General features: G+C 39.8%; 1 protein-coding gene across 1 annotated transcript in view; it reads left to right on the top strand.

The window, feature by feature from the left end:
* Window positions 1–26,342, top strand: part of LOC147163087 (connector enhancer of kinase suppressor of ras 3-like) — a 51,248-nt gene that overhangs the window by 1,913 nt on the left and 22,993 nt on the right. The window contains exons 3-6 of the mRNA XM_086094792.1: window positions 13,697–13,860; window positions 20,376–20,578; window positions 22,459–22,546; window positions 26,124–26,165. Coding sequence (XP_085950918.1) covers window positions 13,697–13,860; window positions 20,376–20,578; window positions 22,459–22,546; window positions 26,124–26,165 — 497 coding nt within the window. The remainder of the gene's footprint in view (window positions 1–13,696; window positions 13,861–20,375; window positions 20,579–22,458; window positions 22,547–26,123; window positions 26,166–26,342) is intronic.

Below are 26,342 nucleotides of genomic sequence, written 5' to 3'. Positions count from 1 at the left end.
CAAACAACCAATTTCACAGATTATACCATGTGACTCTGATTGTGGTCTGCTTGAAGCCAGAATGCATCCATGGTTAGTAGCTCAAAAGGATTGTGGAGGGGGTCACTTTAGTGGAAAAAAGCAGAGCCAGGACACGAATGGATGGGGGGGATTAGTTGACACAGGCCCCAGTCTTCCTGAAAATCGGACTCAGCGGTTGTCTTTATTGGTGTTAACCACCTGGATTTTCAGGCCATGATAAATCAAGTCAAATAAGGCGAGCAGACTATTGGAGCATATTGTTTCAGTCACCAACATACCCAGAATTTGAGATGTTAAGCACAACAGCACCAAGGTGAGCAAGTTTTTCCGCAAGAAAATGGGCAGCTCGGCATCAGATCATTTTCATGGTCAGCTCAAGATTTTTTTTTTCTTGTTTTGGTACTTTGAACAAAATTATTATTATTCCTCCTTGACAATGTGCTCCTTTTATTGCACTATATCCAGCTTTTAGTCATTTAATTTAAAGACATCAGAAAGTATTACTGTGTACATATAACTAGTGCAATACAAATCTTGTTTAGAGACAGCTGAAAGGCTATGAACTATGCATATTATTGAGGATGCAATTGGCTAATGACAACAAGCCGTTACAGTCAGGTCCTCCTAAATCAAAGCTCTCATCCAGTATCACTTATGTCTTCATCAGGGCTTAAAACTGGGAACTGGTTTTCAATAACCAATTAATTTATCGATTATTTTTCCTGATGATTACCAGTAGATTAATTGGATTAATTAAAAAAAAAAATCGTGTCTTTACTGAAAAACAGTACATCATTTCAACCGTGCCCCAGCAGGTTAGCAAATAAATAAATAAATAAATGCATGGCAATACCTGACATATATATTTCTATTTATCTTTTTTTATTATTATTCACATACTTATTTCTTGTGTTATTAATTATTATTAATTGTATTTACGTACCTACTATTAATTAATTTTTTATCTTGTTTTGCATTTTCTTTTTTTGTGCCTGTTCTTTATTATATGACTAATTTATATTTTACTCCATGTATGCACTTTGTATGCAGGAATGGTTGTTTTGTAGTGCTTTATAAATAAAGTTGAGTTGACCTGACCTACAATAAATGATTAAAAAAAAAAGTTTAACAGAAACTTAAAAAAGTACAATTACCGTAAAAAAGTGACTTTGTAATGCATCCATGTCTGAATGCAATCTGCCCTTCCTCACTCATAGATACAGACAGTGCTGTGTCTTCACTCTTGCCTTATTTGACAAAGGTAACACTTATTGGGGGAACATCACATTGTTAAATATATATTTCAGTGGTAAACATTAGTGACTAAAGCCCGTCTCTTGCAGAGCAGCAAAGGCTCATGAGTGTTTACGAAGGTAGTTAATGTTGGTTTTTCATCAAGATTCGTTCAGGGTTGTAAACGGTCTAAAAATTTCAGCACTTCAGTTTTTGAACATGTTCAAAATTTCTTGATTACAAGAAAAATGGTTAGGAATATCTGGTGAATGTCTGTGGCCGCTTGCAACCTTGACAAAAAAACAACTCAACATTCGCTAACTTCGCAAACACTCACAATCCTTCGCCACTCAATGAGATATGGGTAACGTGCTAAACACTTTGCTGGAGAAGCACAAACCCACTTTACAGTTCTGTGTTCTTCTTATGTATTATTGAATGTGACTGAAGCCTTTTACATACATCTTGTGTTTTCAGCATGTACATGCAATTCATGTTTTTATTTATTTTTAAGCTCCAAAACAGCAAAGAGTGCACAGTTGTGATCAGTTTTCAGCTAAATCAGTCTCATTTAAAAGCCTTTAATTGTTGCTGCATCTGAGAAGTAAAATGTAGCTCACAGAAATACTTGCTCTCATTTGCCTCAGGTTGTTTTTCTCAGAGTGACAGGGAAGTTCTTTGTGTATTGAAGCAGTTGTTAATCACTTGCGTTGTTGGAGGAGATCAAGCAGTGGCCGGTGGATGTTTATTGCCAGTGAAAGGGCAATTGGTTCTTTCAATTTAAACACTGTCAGCTTTTGTCTTGGGAACTGGTGATGCCCTTAAGCGTGTTTTATTCATCACACGCTAGCTGGACTTGAGGTGTCGTGTGATCAGTGTGCCATGCGTCACGTATTACCCATCAGGATGGGATGGAGTTTTATAAAGCCATCACAAATAGTATGGCAAAATGTTATAAGAATTTGAACTGAAGTATAAATTTAAGGGTGGGGTAAAATAAATTCAGTAGTTTTCCATGTGGTGCTTCTCACTTCCATGCCTTTCATTTTCCAAATATAGTAGCGAGTCCACATGGTCGAATCTTCAGCTGTGAAGGCTTGGCACAGCACAAGGCTGTAAAGCTGCAGAAGTTTCTCATTTGACCGAACATTTTGCTTCTTTTCCATCTCTCATGGTTAAGGTTCGTTGTTATTGCAAGTGAGCCAGCCAAATTTTGACAAGGCATTCCAAACATGCAAACTAGCACAACTACAGTCTGAGGACTGGCATTTATTTATGTATTTTAACAAGCTTAAACCATGCTTGAACATGTGACTAAGTCCCTAAGTATCAGGATGAACTGGAAGTTTTCCGTAGTATAGTCAAATACGGACTGTTTTTATCATAGATGAACTGAATGAGCGGAACAAAATCATCAAGTTGCTTACTTTGATCGCACATCTCCATCCAGTAAACCCAATGACCTAATATCTTCAGCATCTGACTAGACTGGTTTGACTCGAGGCACCAATGCAGACAAGTTATGTATGACATAGTGAAATGTTGGTTGATACACCTAGAGGAATTTGCATCCAACATTAGCAAAGGTGTGGATATCTCTTTCCTGTTTTTCAACTAACATCAAAGTGCCAAAGGGGTAATTAGCTTTTCATAGAGGTGACAAACCTGGCAAGTATGCTTTACTTTTTGACTAGTTTGTGCTTTGAAAAATAACAGGATTCATTTGAGGTCCACCTTTTCTAAGACATCTCCCTAATGGCAACTCCCTAAAGGTCAATACATGAAAATAACTAATAAAAGAGGTACTAGAGGGCAACCACAAATGGTAGACCAACGCGACAAGTCTATTATTATCACTTATCAGCGGATTTCTTTATTATCTGGTTTATCTGTATGACGTCAAATTGGTCGATAATTGCTGATAATTATCGGAAACCGGTATTAGCATGGATCCCTAGAAAAAAATACATACAATGAGTTCTTACACTTAATGTTGATTTGCTGTTCAGCAGTTTTGTGCCCTCTTTGAATGAGAAATGTATTTATGAAAAAATAGATATAGGCTATTAAGAGAATTTTGTTTCTATTCTATGCGGCCCGCCGAGTAGCAGTGGTGACAAATTGTAGCCCCCTCTAGCATTGAAAGCAACACTAAGGAACTTTCAGTTTATGTTGATTATGGCAGCACCATGTGGACAAAAGTGGTAATGTTGTGCCTAAAGGAAGACCACATTTCCCATGAGGACAAGCACATTTCGTCGTTTTTTTAGCTCATGCCAGCGAGTGAAAGCTGGGCCAATGTTGATCCTTGACTGTTCTTTTATCCTTGTAGCTTTCTTTTTTCTTTTTTTGTCTCCTCAGACAAAACTTTTCAGTTGTTTTGCATTTTTTGCCAGGAAAGCAGTAATCATGCATCGACATTCAAACTGACTTCCGTCTTTGTAACGAATGGTGAAAGGGGGAAGTGATGTATCCCATAAAGCAGTCAGCACATTTGTAGTTTTTTTGTGTGGCATTTGTTCCTACCATCCTACCAAAGGGACAATTCAACTAGTTTTAAGTCAATGTTTCATCAAGTTATGAAAATATTTGATTACGGTTGAAAAGTTTCTTAGTGCTACTTTAAGATGCCCATTCCGGTCTTAAAGCAACAACTTGCATTCTATAGTTGGCCAACATCTATAATCACTACTAATCACATATTATTGACAGGTAATACTGACAGGAGGTTTTCCAATTTGACCAACATCCGCAAACTGTTCAATTAATACGAGGATATAAGGACCAGTACATTATTCTCTTGACATCCTTTAAAATGTAGCCAACCTTTTGTCATTAATGAATTACTAGTCACCAAGCCATTCAGCACTTATAATCAACCTATTGTTCCATTGATGGGCAGATACCTGTGTTACTCTTCTATAGAAAATGGTGTTTAGAGTTCAGGGGAAGTGCTGTAAGAGGATTCCCCCTGGGGAGAGGTGACTGAGGGCCATCGCCTTCGTTACGTCTAAGCCCCCCACTCCCATGGCCTGTTTCTCACACGGCCTGGTTTTCCAGCCTTACAACCTCAGGATCTCCACCATATAGGAAGAAAAATTATCAATCGTTAATGCCATTGTTCTAATCCAGTTTTGAGAAATTGACAGTGTTCCTCAGTGGCTAAAGATGCTATTCACATGCTAATTGAACCCAGTTTGCTGTGAGCTGCATAAACACCGCTGGGGACCGCCATGCGAACCACCTGTAGAGTAGAACATTTTATCAGTCAAATTATACATTTGCATTCAAACACATCACGTTTCCTGACGCATATAATTTCCAATAGTTATTATGATAGTTATCGCCTGCATGCAGCCGGAGAATAAAAAAATGATTTGGCATTCAGTCACTCCCATCTCAAATTCCCGCACCACATTTTGGGCCCAGTACATCCGTGCTGATATCTCTGCCAACCGTCCTTCGATCCACTCGCCTTTCATTCAAATGTAGAATGTACATTGCAAATCTGGTAGATGATCTCTGCTTAGTGAGTCCTGCAAGCTACTTGGCTGCGGTCTGCCCTAAGAGCATTGGCCTGTGAAGTGCTCTGCTTAAGCTCTGCGAATAAACGCTCCAACCTTAGGCGGCACAACTTGTGCAAGTGCAAATACGGGCGACGTGCTGAGTGACCTCTCGTGCAATTAAGTCAAACGTGTGTCAGCCCATTCACCCTTTGGTGTGTTTGCATGCCAGGCTTACTCTGCCAGGGATGCGATTGATGTTGTTCCAATATATTGAAAATCTCAAACTGCTAGTAAAACAAATGTGCCCTTGAATAGTGTTGGGGTTTTGGTATGCCTGTGTCAGTATTGCAATCTAAACAGCGTTAGTGCAGTTACGCTCAAATGACCTCGGAATGCAGTCACTTTCTGCTCCGAGGATGAGCAGTCAAAACAAGTGGGGTGTGTTTTCTCTTGTGTAGGAGCCAGAAGTTGCCTTTAGAAGGTTTATGGTCCCCTCACTGACCAAATACTGCGCTCACCAAGATCCCGCCATCGTTTTATGGTATAATCAAGTCCAACTATTTGCAGTGGGCAGCTTTGCGAACCCGCAGTTGGCTTTAGTTGGCCACTGGGTGAATACCATAACACGGCTTGTTTAGAGCATGTCGAGACATGACTGCTTTTTCTAGTTCTCCGCTCTGACAGGACAAATTCTGCTGTTTGCACGGTTTTTAAATCATCACGTTCATATAACATACAATTTAATGCTCTACTTTTGCCACTGATTTACAGAGGAACTATTTCCGATCCGTTTTAATCACATGTTGGGAAAATGTTATTGCTCCCTGCAAGCTCCTATTGCTTCTGAATTATCATGCTCCATATACATTGTGTGTGCTGGCGTGTATGGAACTGTAATGTTTGATCTTGTTTTTCATTGTACTGATGGTCCATCGACTTAGCTTCAAGGCCTACCATTACCATGGCTCCGAAAGCATGAATGAATTGATGTATGTTGTCTTGACTTGAAAAGTTGCTTATATGCAGGGCTACTGTACTGCAAACAAAAAGGTTCATTGTTTTATTATAAAGGTTAGGTTCAGTGATGTGGGAGTCACAATTTTCCTGTCACAGGAGTCGGACATTATCACAACAGTTAATCACATCTATCATTGAAATGCAGGTCAAACTTGACAGATTGATTCTAAAGCGCAGCCTACTTATTCTAAACTCTGCTGCTTGTTTTCATGACTCATATCACAGGTGGCTGCCAGCAATGGAACATGGTTTTTATCTTCTCTTTTGTTTGGTGCAGGCACTCTGGCAAAGTCTCTCACCTGCCCCTCCACTGTATGCACAGCCCTGTTTTACCTGCTTTCAGTCAACATTGCATTTATCATGTACTGTACATGAACTTGATTGGCTCTTTCTTTAAGTGTCATAGCTGTAGGGGGAAACAGACAGCAGGTGCTGGCAAGAGTACAAACACACATCACCTGGAAAAAAGGTGGCGGGGAGGAGGGGGCTTCGAGCCTGGGTGTTTTTATGGGCAGGGATTTAATTGTGTGTGTTTGCCTTTGTTGTCTTTAATTAGAATGAGACGTAAAGTACCATAATGCAACAGTGTTGTGTATAGTACGTGTGTGTGCTTGCCGATACCCATCATGGCCTGCGGGTAACAAGTGACTTACACTTAGCCTTCACAGATGATGACTAACCCTTGCTCTTCATATCAGAGAAACCAGGATTGCCCCCCAGCCTGTAGTCACTCATGTGTTTCATACTTTACATAATTCATTCAAAAGCAAAGGCTCTTGTTCCTATTGTGCCCTAACAAGATTCATTGAAACATTTCCAAGATTTTTTTGGGGGGTGGACTGTGTTGTCTTACTAAGTTAAGTTGTATTTTCTTCAGAAAGGATATGTACATAAATAATGGTCTTAATCTTTGGATCCGTCGTCCGACCTAACCTGGACACAAGGCCGCTTACAAATCCTCAACTCAATGTTTGGCTTGGCAGTCAAAACTGAAGCTTAACACAAGCTTTACACAAGATTTATGGGGCAGCTTATCCTTTGGGAGAATTACCAGGTTCTGATCATGCACCATAGCCAATAATTCTTTGCATTAGAAATGTAACTTGAATGGTAAAACCATGATGCTATAAAGTTATCATAATTAAAGCATCTGTTCCAATCAGAAGGCAGCCATTTTTTTTGCTGGGCCACCTTTGTTATGCCGCTTATGAGGGAACCAGTGTGCCAGTTGCAACCATTATTCCACACCTACCTGTGTGTCTTAGGCTGGATTCACATTGCAAGGTTCAAGAGATGAAATTCACTCATTTGTCACTTGAAATGTGTATGTATCGGTAAATAGACGTTCCAGAAACTCAGATATGGATATTAAATCAGAATTTGTCATTTAGATTGGCAGTGTAAATACTAAATACAGTCTTAGGGTTGTTTTTAATCACACTTGTAACTTTTATAGTTTGTTAAATTCGAAATCTAGTTCTTTTACCCTCTTGTTGCGGTTCATTTGCCCACCATATTAAAAAACATTTATGGCGGCATAACTGCATGTGACATGTAAAGTGATTAGACCGTTGACTCAGTGTGCAGTTAGCACCTGCATTTGACAGCAGCACGTCTTTTCACCACACAGACAAGGATGCGCTCGAGTTGTGCCCTTAAAGGGCACTCAGCTGTTTGCTGTTGTATTCTAGCCTTCTTGATTGTCCAGATCATATTAATGTTGGCAGCAGGTTGACTTGTTGCGTGCGTTGTGACCGCTGTCACTTTAACCTGGATGAAGTGCCGCCAGACCATAGACGTATACACCGGTTCCTGGACTGCTAATGCTGCCTACTTGCCGTAGCAAGAAGTGAAGCCACGAACGGCCATCTTGCATTGCCACGCGCTCAGTGCACCTAACTTGAAAGCATTGAATGCTTGAATGTAAACCTTCTGTAAATCACGATTCACCATACTGAGATTATATACTCTGAATAGTCGATGCAGTCAATGAAATGTATTTTTTGCGAGACTCTCATTACTCCTTTCAGTGATCCTAGTGTAAAACAAACACTGAAAGCAGTGTTTTCAGTGGAAAAATAACAAATTGTCAGTAACAATGGCAACATAAGATGGCTACCCTCTGGTTTCATCGTGAAGAGACAACTGTCAGTCGAGGATATTATATTTATATTCTGTATGTCTGTGTCCGTGATCAGATGTCCGATGCGGCATCAATCCCCGATCTTTAAAAAGTCGACACATCAATCCGATAAAAAAAAAAATCATAACCATCAACATCCACCTTCAAATTTGGCTCCTTTCTTGTATATTGGAAAATCTTGATTGTTTGAACTGCACATGAAGCAGTTCTCTCAAATCAAAATGAAAAGCCTTTTAGTCATCACCACACAGCATAAAAAGACAGTGGCTGACTTTTACAGACTTCTGCGGACAGAGATGAATCTGTGGACAGGATCAGTACCATTTAAAGGGGTCGGCCGATCACCGATGCCTCAAAATTAAGGAAATCGGGTCTGATACTGATCCCCTGCTTTAAACTTTTGCAACATATTTAGATCACTATCTCCAGATATCAGTCACCACCTGACCACAACAAAAATAACAACTGTATCGAAAATGCAACGCAACTTATGAAAATGTCTCCTAATAAAAACAAATTGGTGTGTCTGAATGACACATCGCCAAATTGAATGCAATAGTATTCACTTGAACATCTATGTTAAGGCTTTTTTCTTTAGATAAGAGGAGCAGCTATGGATTAACTGAGCACAATCGCCCTTGTTGATACTTTAACTCTGGCAAGCCTGTGAACTTTAACCCGCTTGTCCCATCAGTCATCATCCATCATGTTAGACACTTGCACCAGCTGTTTTTTTTCACTTGGGAAACCCACTCTGGATACGTCACCGTCGATACGTAGCTGTTTTATTTTCACTCTGGGGCATGATGTGAAACATTCCTTGTTGGCAGAGAGTGGAAACCACGATAAGACTGAAAATTAATCAGTTCTTGAACTCAAGGAAATGTTGAGAAGTTCCAGTATCTTGAAGCATGTCCCCAAAACGATTTTAATCATTAAAACATACTGTCAAATTGTTACACAGTTGTTTGTATAGCAAGCACACAGCAAAAGACACAACATGCCGAGATGTAGAGCTCCATTGTACGACTCGTATCCCCAGTTCCCATTGGAAGGACCAGCCCTGTGTCTATACAGGCTTTGTTGTTCTGTTAAGTCATGCATTAGAAGATAGCTTTGCAGTTGCAGAGACAAGCTTTTTCTTTCTAATTGCAGCACAGCCTGGTCCAGTCAGCGTCCATTGTGCCCCAGTGCTGTGAACTCCCACAATGGTGCTGCTTCAGTGGGGAACAATGAGTCAAATTCCTGACCATTCCCTGCAGGTTCAGAGAGCTGCCTGACGAATAAAAACAGAAGAGTTACACTGGCTTTGCCATTGTGCACCCAGTCATGTTCCCACTGGCCACCTCGGAGGGGATATTGGTGCATGTTTGTTTGTGTGCGTTAGAGTGGCTACCGCTCCCAGAGGGAGCAAAGGGAGTGGTTGAAAGATGGGAGAGATCTGGTGGAGGGAGCTTACCCAGTTTTTCTGTAGGAAGTGAAAGGCTGTTCACTCTTTTGTGTGCATTGTGCGTTTCACCAAGCCCTGTATTCGACATTCGAAAAATCTCGTGCCACACAACCAAATGAAAAATGTTAAAAGTATTTATACTGAAATAATGATGATATCTTGATTTACTCACAAATTTACTTGGATTGAAATCTTGGTGTGTTTAATTAAACACAAAGCTGAAATAGTTGGAGGAAGCCATCACTTATTGTGTTGTATGGATGGCAACAGGTGGATACACAGGTATATTGTACCTTCTTCCATCTATTGGAGGAACATTTAATTGTTCTGCCTGTCGCTGTATGTCACTGGCATAGATAAACATACATTATTTGTAGTTTAAAAGGTTAGGGTTCCACACAAGCTGTTCTCCCATGTGTTTGAGAATGCTTCCATGCACCCTCTCTGAATCGAGGTTTCTCACTCAAGGTTTCTCCGTCAAGTGTTTTCTTTGAAGCCATCTGAATTCTGAACCCAGCCCTGCTCTCTGTTGTTACTTTGTATTTTTGCTTATAAAGACTCTTTATTTCCCAACTCCTGTGTTTTGTCTGCATTTGAATCCTAATTCCACACCTCACATGATAGAAACTGGGTAATTTCATCTAATAAGATCTCATGGCACCCTAATTTGTTGTGCCAAAAGTTTGGTTCTCATTATTTATTCCCAAAAGTTTGATCTACTTGATTATTGCTCAAACTATTGACCCATTTGCTACTAAACGTCTTAACTACTTGCTCAAACTCGATCAGTACTTTCTTGAGGACACAGTGCAAATCTTTCCGTACTCAGGTGTGCAAACTTGCTTGCAAATGGGGTAATATAATTAATGATTGGTTAGCCTCATGGCAAAAAGGTTCTAGGTTTGAATCTTGGTCATGGGCAAGGATGTCAATGAAAAGGCTCTTTTTTCCCCCTTGTGTATGACCTGTGATTGACTGATAATTAGTCTAGTGTGTACCTCGTTTCCACTCAAACTCAGCTGATATAGACTGATAGAAGCTGTGATCATGCATAGCACAAGGAGGATAGAAAGTCGATGTGTTTCTTTGTCTCCCATTTAAGTGCGAAAAAATACTATCACAGATGAAACCATTCAGACCCCAAATCTGCAGTTTAAGTGTCCCTATGCTGATGGGAAATATTGAGAGCGTGACAAGAATAGCACAGGCACTGGCAAAAAGAATGGCTCTGCTGTTTATCTTGTCAGAAATGTGTGCTTACACAACCATTAAGTTTGCTGTGGGTCTTGATGGCCTCCCTTAGGATATACTGCAGGTTCACTTGCACGGCCCAGTGCTTTCTAAGCTACCCGCAATCATTGGTCAGTGAATTGAATACGCTGCTTACTCAAAACAGCGAACTTAAGGTTGTCACACACTCAATGATAACACCAGCAAATCCTTAGAGAAAATACTTTTTAAATTAAACTTATTAAGCTCAACACATTTAATGAGTTACTGCATTTGGCCTTCAATCGAACCCAACATTGGGGAGCTGTAAATATGGGCAGCTGTATATCAACATGATTGTATTTGACATTGGTGGTGTGTGTTTATGTCTCTGCTGTAGAGTTACACCCTCTTGCTTTGGACCGAGGACGTTTGCCAAGTGGTTCACAGAGGCCATAAAACTCTGTCAAAGCTCTTTCATCATGCATGGCTTTTAAAAAGCTTTCACACAGGCACTGCATTCCCTTCCGTTCGGTTCACATTATGACACCATTTTCTTCGTTATTATCTCTAGTTGAATCATCCTCTCCCCAGCGTTTGGCTGACAAATGTACAGGTACCGATCCTGTCATTTGGTTTTCTCTTGCAGACTCCCTTTGTGTGATGTTGGTGTGGTTATTTGGCCTGAGGACTAAAAAAAAAAGCAGCACAATCTGACCCATAACAAGTCTTATTGTTAGACTTTCCTTGTGGCGTTTCTTCTGATAGTAGACGGAAATGTGACATAATTCCCTTTGACCTTGCTAACCCAAGATTTGTTTTCATTTACTCCCTAGTAGCTGGCTCAGTGTTTACATTTAGCTTGACTTTGTCTTCTTATTCCTGGGTTGCTCAGTTTTTCTTGTTGGTCTTGCTTGCAACTGACAGAGTTTTTCTCTGCTGCTGGCCATTCAGAGGTTAAGCCCAAACTTCCTTAATGTGGTGTTCAGGAATTTGCATGCCAAGGAATGAGAAACATTTCATGAGCCTAACTGGATTTGGCTTGTGTGCAGAATAGTTAACAAGCTATGATTGGTTCCCCTTTGATTCAGCTGAGATGACTTGAGCTCAGGCTCAGACCATAACACACCAATTTATTAGACCACCTGTCATAATGCATCATGAATTGCTTGAACGCAGACTCTTTCAAGTTCTGTGAGCTTTCAGAGTTTCACCATTTTCATCAGTCATGAGTATTTCAAATTGAATTCACCTTTTATACTTGGATCACTTCTGAGAAGTCAGAAATTAATCAAGCATAACATTCAGCCGGTGAAACTTTTTACTTATGGTACTAGTTACTTACTTTTTATGCTGATGTGTACCGTACATAAACAAATATCATGTTGGTAATTACCAATGCTGTTAAATATGGGCAGCTGTGGCATAAACCTTAAATTAGAAGGTGCTAGCAAATGTGTTTAGCACTGTACCTACTTCGTTATTATACTCCAGTATTTACTAAACATTTTACCTGTCATTAATATTAACTCATTCACTCCCAGCCATTTTCACAAAAACAACCCCCTTCATTCCAATCTGTTTTACTGGATTTTGACTGATTTTGCAAGGCCCACAGAATATTGTGTTCTATTGCTACAAAAACATGGAACCTACCAAAAGAAAGATTAGAGTCTCTCTTCTTTCATCAGAAAAAAAAAGAAGTATATGTATCTGTTTCCGTTTTAGCATGAGCATTAGAATATAGTTAAGTTTCATCATTATTGACAAACCTGTGAAAAAACACTGAGGAAAAGAGCTTTTTGCAACATGGCCCTGGTTGATCTCTTATACTCTGCTGCCACCTGCTGGCATTTTTTTTGTTGGTAATAACTACCACTGCTTTAAGTGCCCTCTTCAGGTCAGAAGCTGCATAAAAGCCTTCTGTATGCTCTAGCATTTAAAAAAACCAAAAAAAAAACCCCACCAAGACGTATAAATACGTTTTTGGGACCATGTCAATATTTAAAATACAATGTCTTTTATACATTTTAAGCATAAAGGTGAAATAGAATTAATTTATCCTGACGCAACCATGCTACCAATCCTAACTTCTGTATTTAGCGCCAATGTCCTTTTATGTCATTGGGTCTGTAACTAACTACATGAAATTGAGTATTTCATTTGACAATTAATCACCTTTCAACGTTTAAAATTCTTGTCATGTCTTCCACTTTGATACCCGCCCACCCTGAGTATTAAGAGAGATAAAATGTTGATGTGCCTTGTTAGACAAAAAAATGCTTGGTGTCTACAAGGTGCACCTAGTGGGTTGTCTCTCATAAATTCATGCTCTACATTTTATAAGGCCTCACTGATTTGCTGCTACATTTTATGTTCTTAGCGGGGGAAGTCAAGGTCCTTGTGACTTGAATTTCAAGCTGATTTTGGACTACCAAATCCTGCCTTGTACTGAGGAATATGTGTGTGTGATGAGGTTGAGGTTGTGACTGAGGGTTCCTCACAGCTGACGGGTCTTTTTGAGAAGCAGGGCACAGGGCCATGCATCTGCAGCTGCCCACTCTCTGAATGCTCTTTCATTGGAAGAAAGATGGCTTTCTACAAACATGCACACACACATGCACTAAAAATTAGCGAGTGAAAAGTTGCATGTGCGGTGTTCTTGTCATATTGTATAAACTCATCTTAGGCTACCGGATGCAAACATTTTCTTTAAATGATGTTTGACTTTTAAATACCAGGGTTGTTAGCGTGGCTTTCTATTGTACAGTCAATGCATTATTCAAACTCGGCAACAGGCGGTTGGCACTCACACGCTTGCGCCCCCCCCCCCCCACACACACACACTTGTACAAATATAACCATCCATTGTTTAACCAGCCTAACAGACTTAGAGGTTTCAACTGTTGCTCTGTTTGTTTATCTTGCAGAGTTATCTGTCCCACCTGTTACTCCTCTGCATTGTTTTTACACTCACGCTCGCTCACAACCAAGCACATGTGTACAGAAATAATATTTCACATGAAAATGAAAGTGGCAAATGTTTCTGTTAATATTTTCTGCCATGTGAGCGAATTAAACATACTGTATGCGGCTCTCTTTTTCATGTGCGTCCAGGTTTGGATGAAAGCTTACAGCAGTACGTGGGCAACTTTGAGCGGGAGAAAATCAGCGGAGAACAGTTACTGAAGATCACGCATCAAGACTTGGAAGAGCTTGGTGTGGCAAGAATTGGACACCAGGAGCTGGTGCTGGAGGCTGTTGATCTGCTATGTGCTCTGGTGAGTAGAAGACATCAGTAAGTGTATTATAAAAAAAGAAAATAAGTAAAAATAGAGTTTCAACATGCAATGGATGATTTTAGGAAGAAGTCAAAGGTGTGAGCCTCTTGGCCATCTTGGTTGCATGCTTCTCTTATCTTGTTGTGACTACAAACTCGGGCTGTTGTTTGCAGTCTGGCAACGGAAGGAGGCAATGATGCAGCAAGGCATCATTATCCAGCTCAGCAGGTTATGGAAGCTTAAAACACAGGAAGTTGTTTGTGTGCACTGGGGAACAGTGTTTATTAGGGATTTTGAAATTGCATGGTTATAAAGAGCCACTAATGATGAACGCGATTGATTTTCATGTTATAATCTACAATTTCTTTCAATAATGTTAATGTAATGCCTCATTTGATAACAACATTCTTGATTTCGGAGGGTAGGATTAAACGATCATGGAAAATAATCTAATTGCAATTGTCCCCCCCCCCCCTCCCCTCATAAATTTTGATTGCAATATCATATGCGATAATTTTTTTTAAAGTCCTTTTCAATTATTATTTTTTTACCTAACAAGCAATTAATTACAATAAATAATATCAGATCTATCATAGATTAATACATGATATAAGGATAAAGGCAAATGAAGCCCTAATATCAAAGGGTTTTTTTCCCTGCTAAAATTGCAAGTTTAAACTTACCAAATACTTTAACATGTAGTTTTGTTCACTATGCAAACATACTTCTGCCCCACAAGTATGGCATAAACTGTACACCAGAAAGAAATTAAGTGCAGATTATAACAGTAATAATAAATAATAATAATGCATAATAATCAGTGCATCTCTGAATACATTTTAATACAATACACATAAAAACAATCAGATTCTGAAATAATAATAATGCATCAAATGTATCTAGCGCTTTTCTAGACACCCAAAAGCGCTTTACACTGGAATGGATACATTATTCAGGCACTCACACATTCACACTGTGGTGGCGGTAAGCTACTTAAGTAGCCACAGCTTCCCTGGGGGCAGGCTGACGGAAACGTGGCTGCCAGTGTGCGCCTACGGCCCTACCAAACATTCGCACCTTCCATACACCAGTGTGAGTAGCACATGCAAATCTGTGGCTTTATCACTTCAACATATTGTGTATTTGGGCAAGACACACACCAATAAATTGATTAATGAATGAAGAGGACGGTCCCAAAACTTCTATGGCCCATATTTCCAGTGCTACACACACTGGTGTATGGAAAGTGTGAATGTTTAATGGTGGTCAGAGGGGCCGTAGGCGCACACTGGCAGCCTTGCTTCCGTGTGCTTCCTGTGGCTATTTTAGTAGCTTACCGCCACCACAGCGTGAATGTTTGAATTAGGGGTGTGAATTGCCTAGTACCTGGCGATTCGATTCGTATCACGATTCATAGGTCACGATTCAATTCGATACCGATTAATCCCGATACGAATCTATAAATTGATTATTGCAATTTTTATTTTAATTTGTACTCAAATTTAGAAAATACTAATTAGTAAACATCTATATGTACACTGTAAGATTTGTATGAAAATGTATTTATTTATCTGAAAATTCAGGCTTATAACTGAGCCACTGCATTTAACAAACAGGTTGCAGTCTTTTTCATGTTTGAACAGCACTGAAATAAAATATTAAGGCTTAATGTTCCATTAATATAACATTCTTCCATGCTTAATGTGTGAATCTTAACCCTAAGTAAGACGTTTTGTTGAATATTCCCATAAAAAATGTATGTTTAAAAATCGATTCGGCCGCATATCGAATCGATTCGAGGATTGCATGCTGTAATATAGCCATATATTGCCGAATCGATTTTTTCTAACAAACCTAGTTTGAATGCATGAATAATGTATCCATTCAATTGTAAAACTGTCTAGAAAAACACTATATAAATCTGATTTATTATTATTATTATTATTATTATTATTATTATTATTATTATTATTATTATTGTTATTGTTATTATTATTATGACATACAAACAAGTGAAATGCATTTTTTGAATTTATTGATAAATGCAATATCTATAGCCGCAGTGTATTAAAACCCCCCAAAAACTTAGCAATCTCTAGTCAGTAAAATCACACATACTAACGTGTAGTCAAAGTAAAATTATAGCTGCTTATATGATGTAACATTGTCCAGTTTAATAAAAAACAAAAAAACACTAGCATAATTTAGCAACCCTTGTGGGTGGGTCTTTGGTTGAGTAGTTTCCCATGGTCCGGACGGGCTGTGAAGGCAACACAGATGTTGTTTTGGTAAGCTACATGCGTTAGGAGCTGTGTTCTGGTGTGAAGACGGCCGACAGTAACTTACACATTGTTATCAGAGTTGTTGTTTGTTCGCTGCTTGGCCTGATTAATTCACCAATGCTGCAATACATTAAAAGCATCAGTGAAGTCACTGCCACCTCATCAATTAAATGACGATGCGTAATGACGAGCAATAAGTCTATGATTTCTTTGAGTAAAACAAAAAAAGGGGCATACTATAGGTGAAATAAAATAATCCAAGACAAGAACAAAAAGTTTAAATGATAGTCAACTGCTCACTACAGTTTACCTGAGCACCAGTGGACCCGTTGTCCAACATACTTGTGTCTTCCAGCACATATTGTTGCTTTCTCCTCATCGACTGAATATACTGTATGTCTTCTGTCTTTGTGCGTAAGCACTTGGAATGATGCTTGTTATCATCAAAGCAGCACTACAAACGATCCAGCTGAGAGGGAACTAACTTTTCCAGCATATGGAATTGATTTGGAATTTTATCACTTCCTGTCCTATAAAAGTCGTCCAGATTGTGCGCCATGTGTTTTGATCTGTGTCAGCATTTTCTCTCTTTACGCTCATTTAAAAAGGTCTTTACATTTTAATGTTAGGTTTGGTTATCTTCAACTTCCCTGCCCCCCGGGAAAATAGCCTTAATGGCTTAACATTTCTTGGAGGGATCATCTTGTTCTCGGGTTGATTGAAAATTATAATCCGTTCCGGTGCCTCACACTATGGATCGCCCTTTTTGGTCCTGTGGACAACAGGCCAGGCATGTTTCATTACATACTATACTGTACTGTATACTGTAACGTTGTCTCATTAGCTCCCCCAAAGAGTGCCATCCCAAATAATACAATTGTAAGAGTAGTTTCCAATTAAACATTTACATGTTTGATCCAATAAAGTGTGTAAGGAGATGCCATGTTTATTAACTTGACCTTGTTTTCTAGTGGATAGTAAACACATGGAAAGACTTTCTTTGAATGTTACAGTTGTTTTTCTGTGAGATGTGCTGACACAGGATCCCTTTCATGGAACAGTGTTGGTTTGCTATGCATGCTGTGGTCCAACACCTTTTTACTACTACAGTAATCAGGCGGACAATTTTAGTAAGTACTGTACTGTAACTGGACTGTCTCGTGATCACCTCAACATTGGGCAACTGGTGTACGTTTTCAGACCACAGCTGGGCCCCTCAGTAGCACTAATGTAAAATTGGGGCCCTCTCCATTATTCACGTTGCCCATTCCTGTTCTAGCATATTTCACTTATGTTCAATTTCACATTGCAAACTGCTCCACATTACCTATGGAGAAGAACATTGACTACGGGCCAACTTTAATCAGATTGACTGATGGGCCAACATGCTGCCCCACAGCTGTCCCAAAGCCCCACAGGAAACAGTGGTGCTCTTCGCCATCAGTCGGTCACTGCTGTCCAAGGACAAACAAAGAACATTTTGTTGAATTTTACTGGACTTCTGTGACCCATGATGCCTTTTACAGTGTCTGTAAAAAGTTCCCTCATCCCAGTGATGCATAAAAGTGCCCCTTTAGACTTACTGGCACATTAGAACGTTAGTAGAAATAAAACCATGTGATGAGCCGCTGAAGCCCTGTTAATAATGTATTTTGCTATTACCAGTGGATGTGTTCCAATGTGGGATACGACTTATCTTTAAATGCCGTATTATAGCTTATGTATGCAAAACACAGTGTGTTTATAATGCTGTCTGGCTAAAGCTTGTGGAAGGGACAGGAAGGGTTGTGTTGTGATAGTTATCCTTCACTTAGGAGGAAACATTCATTTCAGTCCTTTTAGATACTCCCACATCATAATGTCAACAGCAATGTTCAGACTGCTACTTGCACAGTCGCCACATACAGTGTATTTATGAATGGAATATCAACAATGATGTCAAGTGGGCCATGCGCAAGAAAACATTTGTATTCTAAATGAATTCCTTGCTTGTAAATGACCCTGAAAGGATGTTTATTTGACTTCAACAGTTGCTGTTAAGAAAATACTACATTTGAAATCACCGCAATCAAACGATTTTTCAAATTTTCAATGGGACTTCTACACCTCTCAGTAGGCATTCATGTGCAAAACTGCTCCAGTGGTCTCAGGTTTGAAGGGTGCTTTTTCAGCTCCTTCCACAGATGTTGTAATAGGATTGAGATCAGGGCTCATAGAAGACCATTTCAGAATTGTTCAACTTTTCTGCTTTTGAACATGCTCAGTTTTTTTTTTTTTTTGCTGTTGTTTTAGATTATTATCCTGTTGCAAGACCCATAAAACCCGTGTGACCTGCTACTGAGATCGAGCTTTCCCTCTAGAATGCCTTGATAGTCTTGAGATTTCATTGTACCCAGCACAGATTCAAGACACCCTGCGCCAGATGTCGCAAAGTAGCCCCAGATCATAACAGAACCTCCCCCACGTTTCACAGTAGGGACAGTGTTCTTTTCTTATTGCCGGAACATAAAGCTGATGTGTTTTTCCACAAAGTTCCAGTTTTGTCGTGTTTGTCCATACCACATTCTCCAGTAATCCCTGTGGATTTCTGAATATGCACAACTATAATCACAGAAACATCAAGCTGCTTGGGGATGCTCTTATAGCCTTTACCTTTAACATGCTTTTCTATCATTTTAAAAATCTCTCATTTGCTTCCTCTGGTCTATTTTTCATGTGACTACTTGTCACGCTCTAAATAGGCTGACCGACTGATTTTTAAAGCTACTGAATGCAGGAAATGTAATTTCCGAAAAGTGGCCGAAAAATTAACAATTACAATTAATTTCCCTTCTTCACGTACAAAACTCGCAGATGACGTAACATCCGCAGACAGAGGGTGGGATATTCAAACCCGAATCCGGTCTGAAAACTATTGGCCAGAGACTTGCAGGAGTTCCCATTATGAACAGCCAAGGTGTTCATCTACTAATTAAAAAACGTTTCAGTCATAAATGGTCAAATAAAAAGTCTGTTGTAAAGCTATTTTTGGGCAAATTGTTACAAAGGGCAACTTTGGGTTGAAAGCCCCTTGTGATGCTAATTAGGGGACACACCTTGGTAGAACATGTTCCTATGGTCAAATTATTTATTCTATCTTTTATTATTATATCTTTTGTAAGGGTAGCATCATTTATGTCCAGGCTTGTTTCACGAGTTTGTTTTAAAAATAAATCTGCTGAACCACAATTCAAAAGCAATGTCTGATATTTATTTATTTATGAAGGGAAAAGCCGAAAGGAAAATAAGATTTATTTCATTTTATTTATTTATTTTTATCATTACTTATTTCAGATTCAAGGCTTTTCTGTTATTAATAGAAGGGAACCAACAATTTTGTCCATGTCTGTATGTATTTGTATGTATTCTATATATTTTTAAACATCTGACACTGTAGTATTTAAATACCGAACATTTGCTAAATTATTTCATTGCTAATCCAGTCTGTGTCCCACACCAAGAGTCAGGTTGCCTACAGTGACTGTATGTCAGACAAAACTATTCCAGTAATTCTTTGAACACTGACATTAGTGAAAAGATTTGTGTTTTCAGCAGCAGGGAGTGGAATAAAAGCAAACACTAACCACTCACATATCTCCTTTATTGGCTCGACACGTGCCGCGTTTCTCATTGCAAGCATGTTTAGCTTCTGGCACATCAGTGTGAACAGCAGAATTGTTGGCAGAGTTGCAACACCCTGCAAGCTGATATTTACTAGGACATCAGAGACTATATTCCTGCTGTTCAGCTTTAACAAACTAGCTATATGTGTTACAAACTGTTTCTTTCAATACAAATACAGTAAAAACGATTTTGTGAATTTTCAAACTCAAGATATAAGTGTGTTTATTTCCAACCAGGCTACTGTTTAATAACCCGTGAAGACTGAGCGTGGCTATTTTGCACATGTCAAGCGGTGATAAATTACAGAATTCAATGACAGGAAACAACCCCAGCCCAGGCACAAAAATGCAAACTTTACTTTCCATGATCGGAATCAGTTGATGACACGTGAACACCCTGGCCACACACAATCTCAAGCAAACGAGCAGCAGCCAGTGCCTTAGCCCGTTTAACTTGATTGAACAAACAAGTAGCTTTCTATTACGGTAATTGCATTATCAACTTATTCATTTTTTTTCCTTCTTTTTTTTTTAAAAAAAAAAATCATTGTGTATACATTCACTGTTTTAGAACTATGGTGTGGAGACGGACAACTTGAAGAACCTGGTGGTGAGGATGAGAGCAGCCACCAACAGTCTCCACATGGCCACATCTGATCGCAGGAAGAGCCCGGTGTATGATGGCAGTGCCTCACGCAAGCCACCTAATGACTTTCTCACATGTGTGGTCGAGCTTATTGGTGCTGCAAAGAGCCTCCTGGCTTGGCTTGACAGGTAAGCATTTTCACACCATGTCTCGGATCACACTGGTCAACACAGTAAAAGTAGTACCTTTGGAGTTGATCATAAAACATAATATTAAAGGACACATGATGATTTTTTTTTCTTCAAAATGTAAAATCATTCCTAGGTGACCTCAAAATACCTCAAAGATCAAGAATTACATTACAATTAACACCAACATTATTCAAGCCTTTAAAACTCAGACCGTTTTGAGCTAGAGAACATCTCATGAAAATGTACAAAGGCTCACCCGGTTCGTTCTACAGCAAAGACAAAGCAGAGTACGGCTTTCGTTACCACGACAACAAGGGGCACAGCCAGGAGATTCAATGAGGCAAGCTGCTTTTACTTGCGGAAGTGAAGCCCAGAGTCTGTAAAAAAGCGAGTGCCTCCAAAGACATTAATAGCGTGGAGGCAGCACTCTGTGCACCACATTTGAGACACTTGTAAATTAGTGTGCAGATCCATGCATGTAGTGCACACATCGTCAACTTTAATACCCCTGGGCCGCCCAGCATGTCAACCGATCATTCAAGCATGTGACGCTTATCAGAAGCTAATGCTAATACTAATCTCTTCATCCCACAAATCTCAATGCAGCTCTGTTTACCTTTTGGCCATGTGATGTCACAGTAACGGGTAGATAACAAGATTTACTTTGTTGTTTAATTTCACACTTAATGGCAGACAATCTTGCCAGAGGTCCAACTTTTTTGAATACAATCAATCAAAACATCAAAATCCGTAATATGCCATTAAACCTAAAATGGGGGTATTGATTCGTTCGGTGACCTGCACAGACTTGTTTGCCTTGTGTGTGTTGAGTAGATAATGTATTAGCAAGTGGAGCATTAAAAAAATGTTGTATGGGATAGATTCAGTGCATCTCTGAATGAATTTTAATACAATACACCTAAAAACAGATTCTTAAATAATAATAATCTTTCTAGACACTCTAAGCCGCTTTACGATTGAATGGATACATTATTCATGCACTCACACATTCACACTCTGGTGGCGGTAAACTACTTTATAGTAGCCACAGCTGCCCTGGGGGAGGCTGACGGAAGCGAGGCTGCCAGTGTGCGCCTACGGCCCCTCCGACCACCACCAAACATTCGCACCATTCATACACCAGTGTGAGTAGCACTGGAAATATGGGTCATAGAAATTGGACCGTCCTCTTCATTCATTAATCAATTTTATTGGTTTGAACGAGGCATATTTGTTCCACCTTAAGGTCAATGCTTGATGTTGCTGAGACATGGTGATTGGTCAGTTGCATGCATCCAATATTGTGTACAAAACAAGATCCATAAAGGCATGATTGGATGAACACAGAGCCTTGAACTCTGCTCACTATAAAGATGACTGCCCCCATCAACATCATCCAACAATGGTGACCTCTGACTTTACAAAAAGTCCCACAGACTCCCAAATGTAACAGACTATTTTCCCAGAACAGTGGTGGGGGGGGGGGGGGGGGGTAATTCCCCATAGTATTTTTTTTCATTTTCCGTGGGTGTAATTGTGTCCCAGCACTTGTGTCCATATGTTGTAAGGAAAGAACAAAAACATAGTAGAAATGTATATGTTTGTGGCCACTCACCCAAATATTGTGCAACTTATTTTTTTTATGTTTTATTAACTAAAACTATAATTATAACTAAAACTTCCATCCATCCATTTTCTTAATCGCTTGACCTCACAAGGGTCGCGGGAGCGCTGGAGCTTTTATCATTATAATTTTTAACAGATACAGGCTTAAGTTTGTTTACCAAATTGCAGTCGAAATGCAGTAGTATTAATATTAGTAGTCCATGGCCACTTTTTAAAATGTTTTTTCCCCTCTCTTATTTGTCTGTGGACAGGACACCTCTCACAGGGATCAGTGACTTCACAGCCACCAAGAACAAGATCATTCAGCTTTGCCTCGAGCTCACCACCACAGTTCAACAGGTTTGCACACTAGATAGCACAACACCACATGTATAGCCAGCCGCTGAGAAACCAACATATGCACAATAGTGAAAAACACTGAGCACATACCAGCCCAGGGGCACAGACATGCAGGATCAAGCGAAGGAGAGGAGCGTTATGGCAAATGTGGTCTGGCAGGCATGACAAAAGCCCACAGCCCTGAGTCTGAACAGATAATTGCAGACATGGATGTTTTCTTTTTAGGGAGCTTTCCACCTGCTAGCTAAAAGGAAGACCCCCCCCCCCCTCTATGTGTCGTTTGAGAGTTGCTTAGATTTTTCAACATGTTCACAACAGGAGCCCAGGCTGTCTTTCTAGCCTAGCTGTGTATAGGTAAGGGATCTGTCTGTATGAAAGTCTGAAAGCAGTGTTTTGTATTCAGTTATCTGTAACAGTTGGCCGTATTTAGTTTTCAAGGACTAAGTTGGGGTTTTATCATACAAATGCAATCTTTTGTCTTCATTAGCTGACTTCAAGGTGCAGTTGAAAGTAGCCAATGAGACCTCAGGTGTCCCTTTTAAAGGCTTATTGCATGAAAATGAATTCCTTTCCCAGGGTGCACATTTCCTCACTAGTGTTGGGGATTTCAGCACTTCTCCTGATTTACTGTGGCTGCTTCGTCATGGTAGTACACGTGGGGGTGTAAAATTCCCACACTGCCCTGGGAATCAGAGAGATTATGGTGCAGACAGGGATACTCAAAAACAAATCTTAAGGGGCCACTTTTTTTAAGTGTGTCAGGTCAGGTCCTGACTTGACTTGACTTTATTGAGTATCAAATAAGACAACAAAAATGTACATAATAATAAAATATCTAATTTTAGACATACTTTATGATAAATAGTTGGATAAAATTAAAGGGTGATATGCTTTATTTGGGCTGTCATTTCTGCCTTTTGTCTCCCCCAAATTGTTTTGACAAAATGTTCTATGCAGCTCCACTAGTCTAAATATGTTATTTTGGTTAATATTGCTTTAGTGGAGTTAAGCAGCAAAATCCAGCAGTATTTATAAATTTTTAGAAGGCGGCCATTTTGCCACTTGCTGTTGAATGAAAATGACATCACAGTTGCTCAGGTATCAGGTAACAACCAATCACAGCTCGGCTTCAGAAAACAGGTGAGCTGTAATTGGTCGTTGCCTGAGCCCTAAGCAACTGTGATGTCATCTTCAGTTGACATAAAGTGGAAAAATGGCCGCCCCCTGAGATGGATGAAAACAGCTGGATTTTGCCGCATAACTCATATTCCACAGATGTAATATTAATCAGAATGTCATGTTTAGACTAGTGAGGTCACATATAACATATTATTGTCAAGAAATGTTTAACGTTGACTTCCCCTTTAATCCTTTTGACCAAGGGTGCTCAAGTTCGGTCCTCGAGAGCCCCTATCCAGCCTGTTTTCAATGTTTCCCTCCTGCAGCACAGCTGAATCTAATGATCAGCTAATCAGCAAGCTTTGCAGAAGCCTGATAATGACCCCGATCATGAATCAGGTGTGTTAGTGGAGAGAAACATGGAAAACAGGCTGGATAGGGTCTCTCGAGGACCGAACTTGAGCACCCCTGCTTTTGACTATCACTGCAGCCAGGCATTCTTTTATTTCTGAGAATAGCTTCTTGAGCGCCCGGAATACTCAATTTCTGTAAAATATGACTTCTACAGCTCTCCTCCAAATGTCAACACAAAAAGGAAACTTAAAGTGTGAACCAGTAGCGGACTGTCTGTGTAAAGCTGGCATGGAGAGTGGAGACAAGTACGGGGAAACCCAAACACACACAACACTTTGTACGCCTCCAGCCCCCACGGCACAATGAATGGGTTTGTTGATGGTGCACTGCGTTGCACTAAATGCAGTGTGAAAAGGCCGTAACAGTTTAGGGGGCACAAATTGGCGGGCACTCGGTCTTATGAGTCCCTGGTGTCCAGCTAGTGAGGGCCACTGTTTCAGAATAAGCTCTTCATAGGTGCTGAAAGCGTGGAGCAGTTTAATTTTAATGCCACATGTTCCGAGGCTGTTTGTCTGGATGTTAACTGCAGAAAGTCTGAATCCGAAACTTCTTTACTCCTGTTTTGACATTCTATGAGAAATGTATCGTAGTAAGAGTTTATATGTGGAGAGCATGAGTGATTCCCATTTCCTGATGAAGAAGAAGGGTGGTGTTAGGTTTGCACAGCTTGTTGATGAACTTTATCCAAGAATTAAGTAATTTCAGATGCTGCAATTTACATCATCTGCCTGAATGAACCCTGTGTTTACATGCACAATAGACTCATAAAACCGTGAAAGTGTCGCCTCTTGGCTGTGCCGTTTTAATTTAGGTCATACTCTTTCCAATACTGTATATTCAAATCTTATTTATTGTTATTCTTATTTATTGAGCTTTTGTCCAAGCTTCCATCGTATGAAGCGATTCATTTACTTTGGAAAATCAAATTCACATAAAATGTTTTAAGTGTTGCAGTCATGGCTTTTATTTTGATGTGGTGTTAAGTCGCTACATGTCCCCACACCGTCCCACCACTCTGTATCTCATCGTTGCTCAACCATACAAATCTGCTCTGGTGGCAGATCAAAGGCCCAAAAGCCTGTAGAGACAGTCATCTGATCCGCTCTGACTGTGGGGGTCGAGTGCAGAACCGCAAGGGATCACTACACTCATGGAATTGTCATTTTGCATTTATTGGCTATTAGTTATGATCCAGCTTGTCTACAGGGGAGACTTGAGTAGAAGCACACAGGACAAATCTCGGGTGCATGAAGTCATTTTTGAAGAATTTTGCTCTATAATTTTCATATTATTTGATGGAGTTGTAAAATTTTAAAGTGACAACTTAATAAAAGTTGTGCCAAGCAGTGTAGAACATGACAATACTGTTTTGTTTCATGACCTTTAAACACAACTTTTCTTTTGGATTGAACTCTTTCTACATTTGATTTTGCATAAATTCAGGCTTGATAACATGGATGCTTTGTTGTCAAGCTTTGACTGAAGCATTTCACCTGCGTTTTGATGGATGGCCTCCTTTGCGGTAGCACTTCCCTGTGAGAGGCAGTTTTGAAAACAAGCATACCTCCCCCCACAAGCACGGCGAACCCCTATCCTTAACACAGTCCCTTTTCACCACCATTGACTGACACAGTTGTCAGGGGAGGCTGTTGCCTCAGCTGTGTGCAGTCCAGCTGCAGTCAAAGCACTCTCTTGGACTACCGTTAACTCCAAGCTGACTTAGCAGAACTGAAGTTATGAAGTTTTTCTTGACATTATTCAATACACCACATTATTCCCACATGCGTCAGAGTGGCCTTTAGGATCCTGTAATTGCGAACTGGACCACTCATGGAGTTGTGTAATTACAGCTCCCGTCAATTTAGGCAGGGGTGTAATTTTGATGTACAGGCTGTTTATTTTTTGTCAGTTCTCAATTTCTCTCCATTTTATACTTGGAAAGCTGATTGTTTTTCACCAACTCCGGTTATGAGTGCATCTTCTGCTAGCTTTTTGATTACTGCTCAGGATCCTAATCTGTCATTGCTTTTCTTATGTCTAACAGGACTGCTGTGTGTATGAGATGGAGGAAAAAATCCTTGAAGTTGTAAGTATCCTAGATGTATCTTGTTTTTTTTCCTGCTTGAATTTTCTAATTATAATTATAGAAAAAACAACGCTTTCTTTAAAGGGTCTGTTTGAATACAGACTGTCGTTGCATGGCGTTGTCTCAGCAGCCGGTTCATTGTTCTTCATGGATAGTGACGGGTCTTAATGCATTGCC

Source organism: Leptonotus elevatus, chromosome 14 (genome assembly GCF_054856555.1).
Source record: "Leptonotus elevatus isolate MCC_2025b chromosome 14, RoL_Lele_1.0, whole genome shotgun sequence".
NCBI classification, from domain to species: Eukaryota; Metazoa; Chordata; class Actinopteri; order Syngnathiformes; family Syngnathidae; genus Leptonotus; species Leptonotus elevatus.
This window is presented reverse-complemented; position numbering and strand designations above follow the sequence as displayed.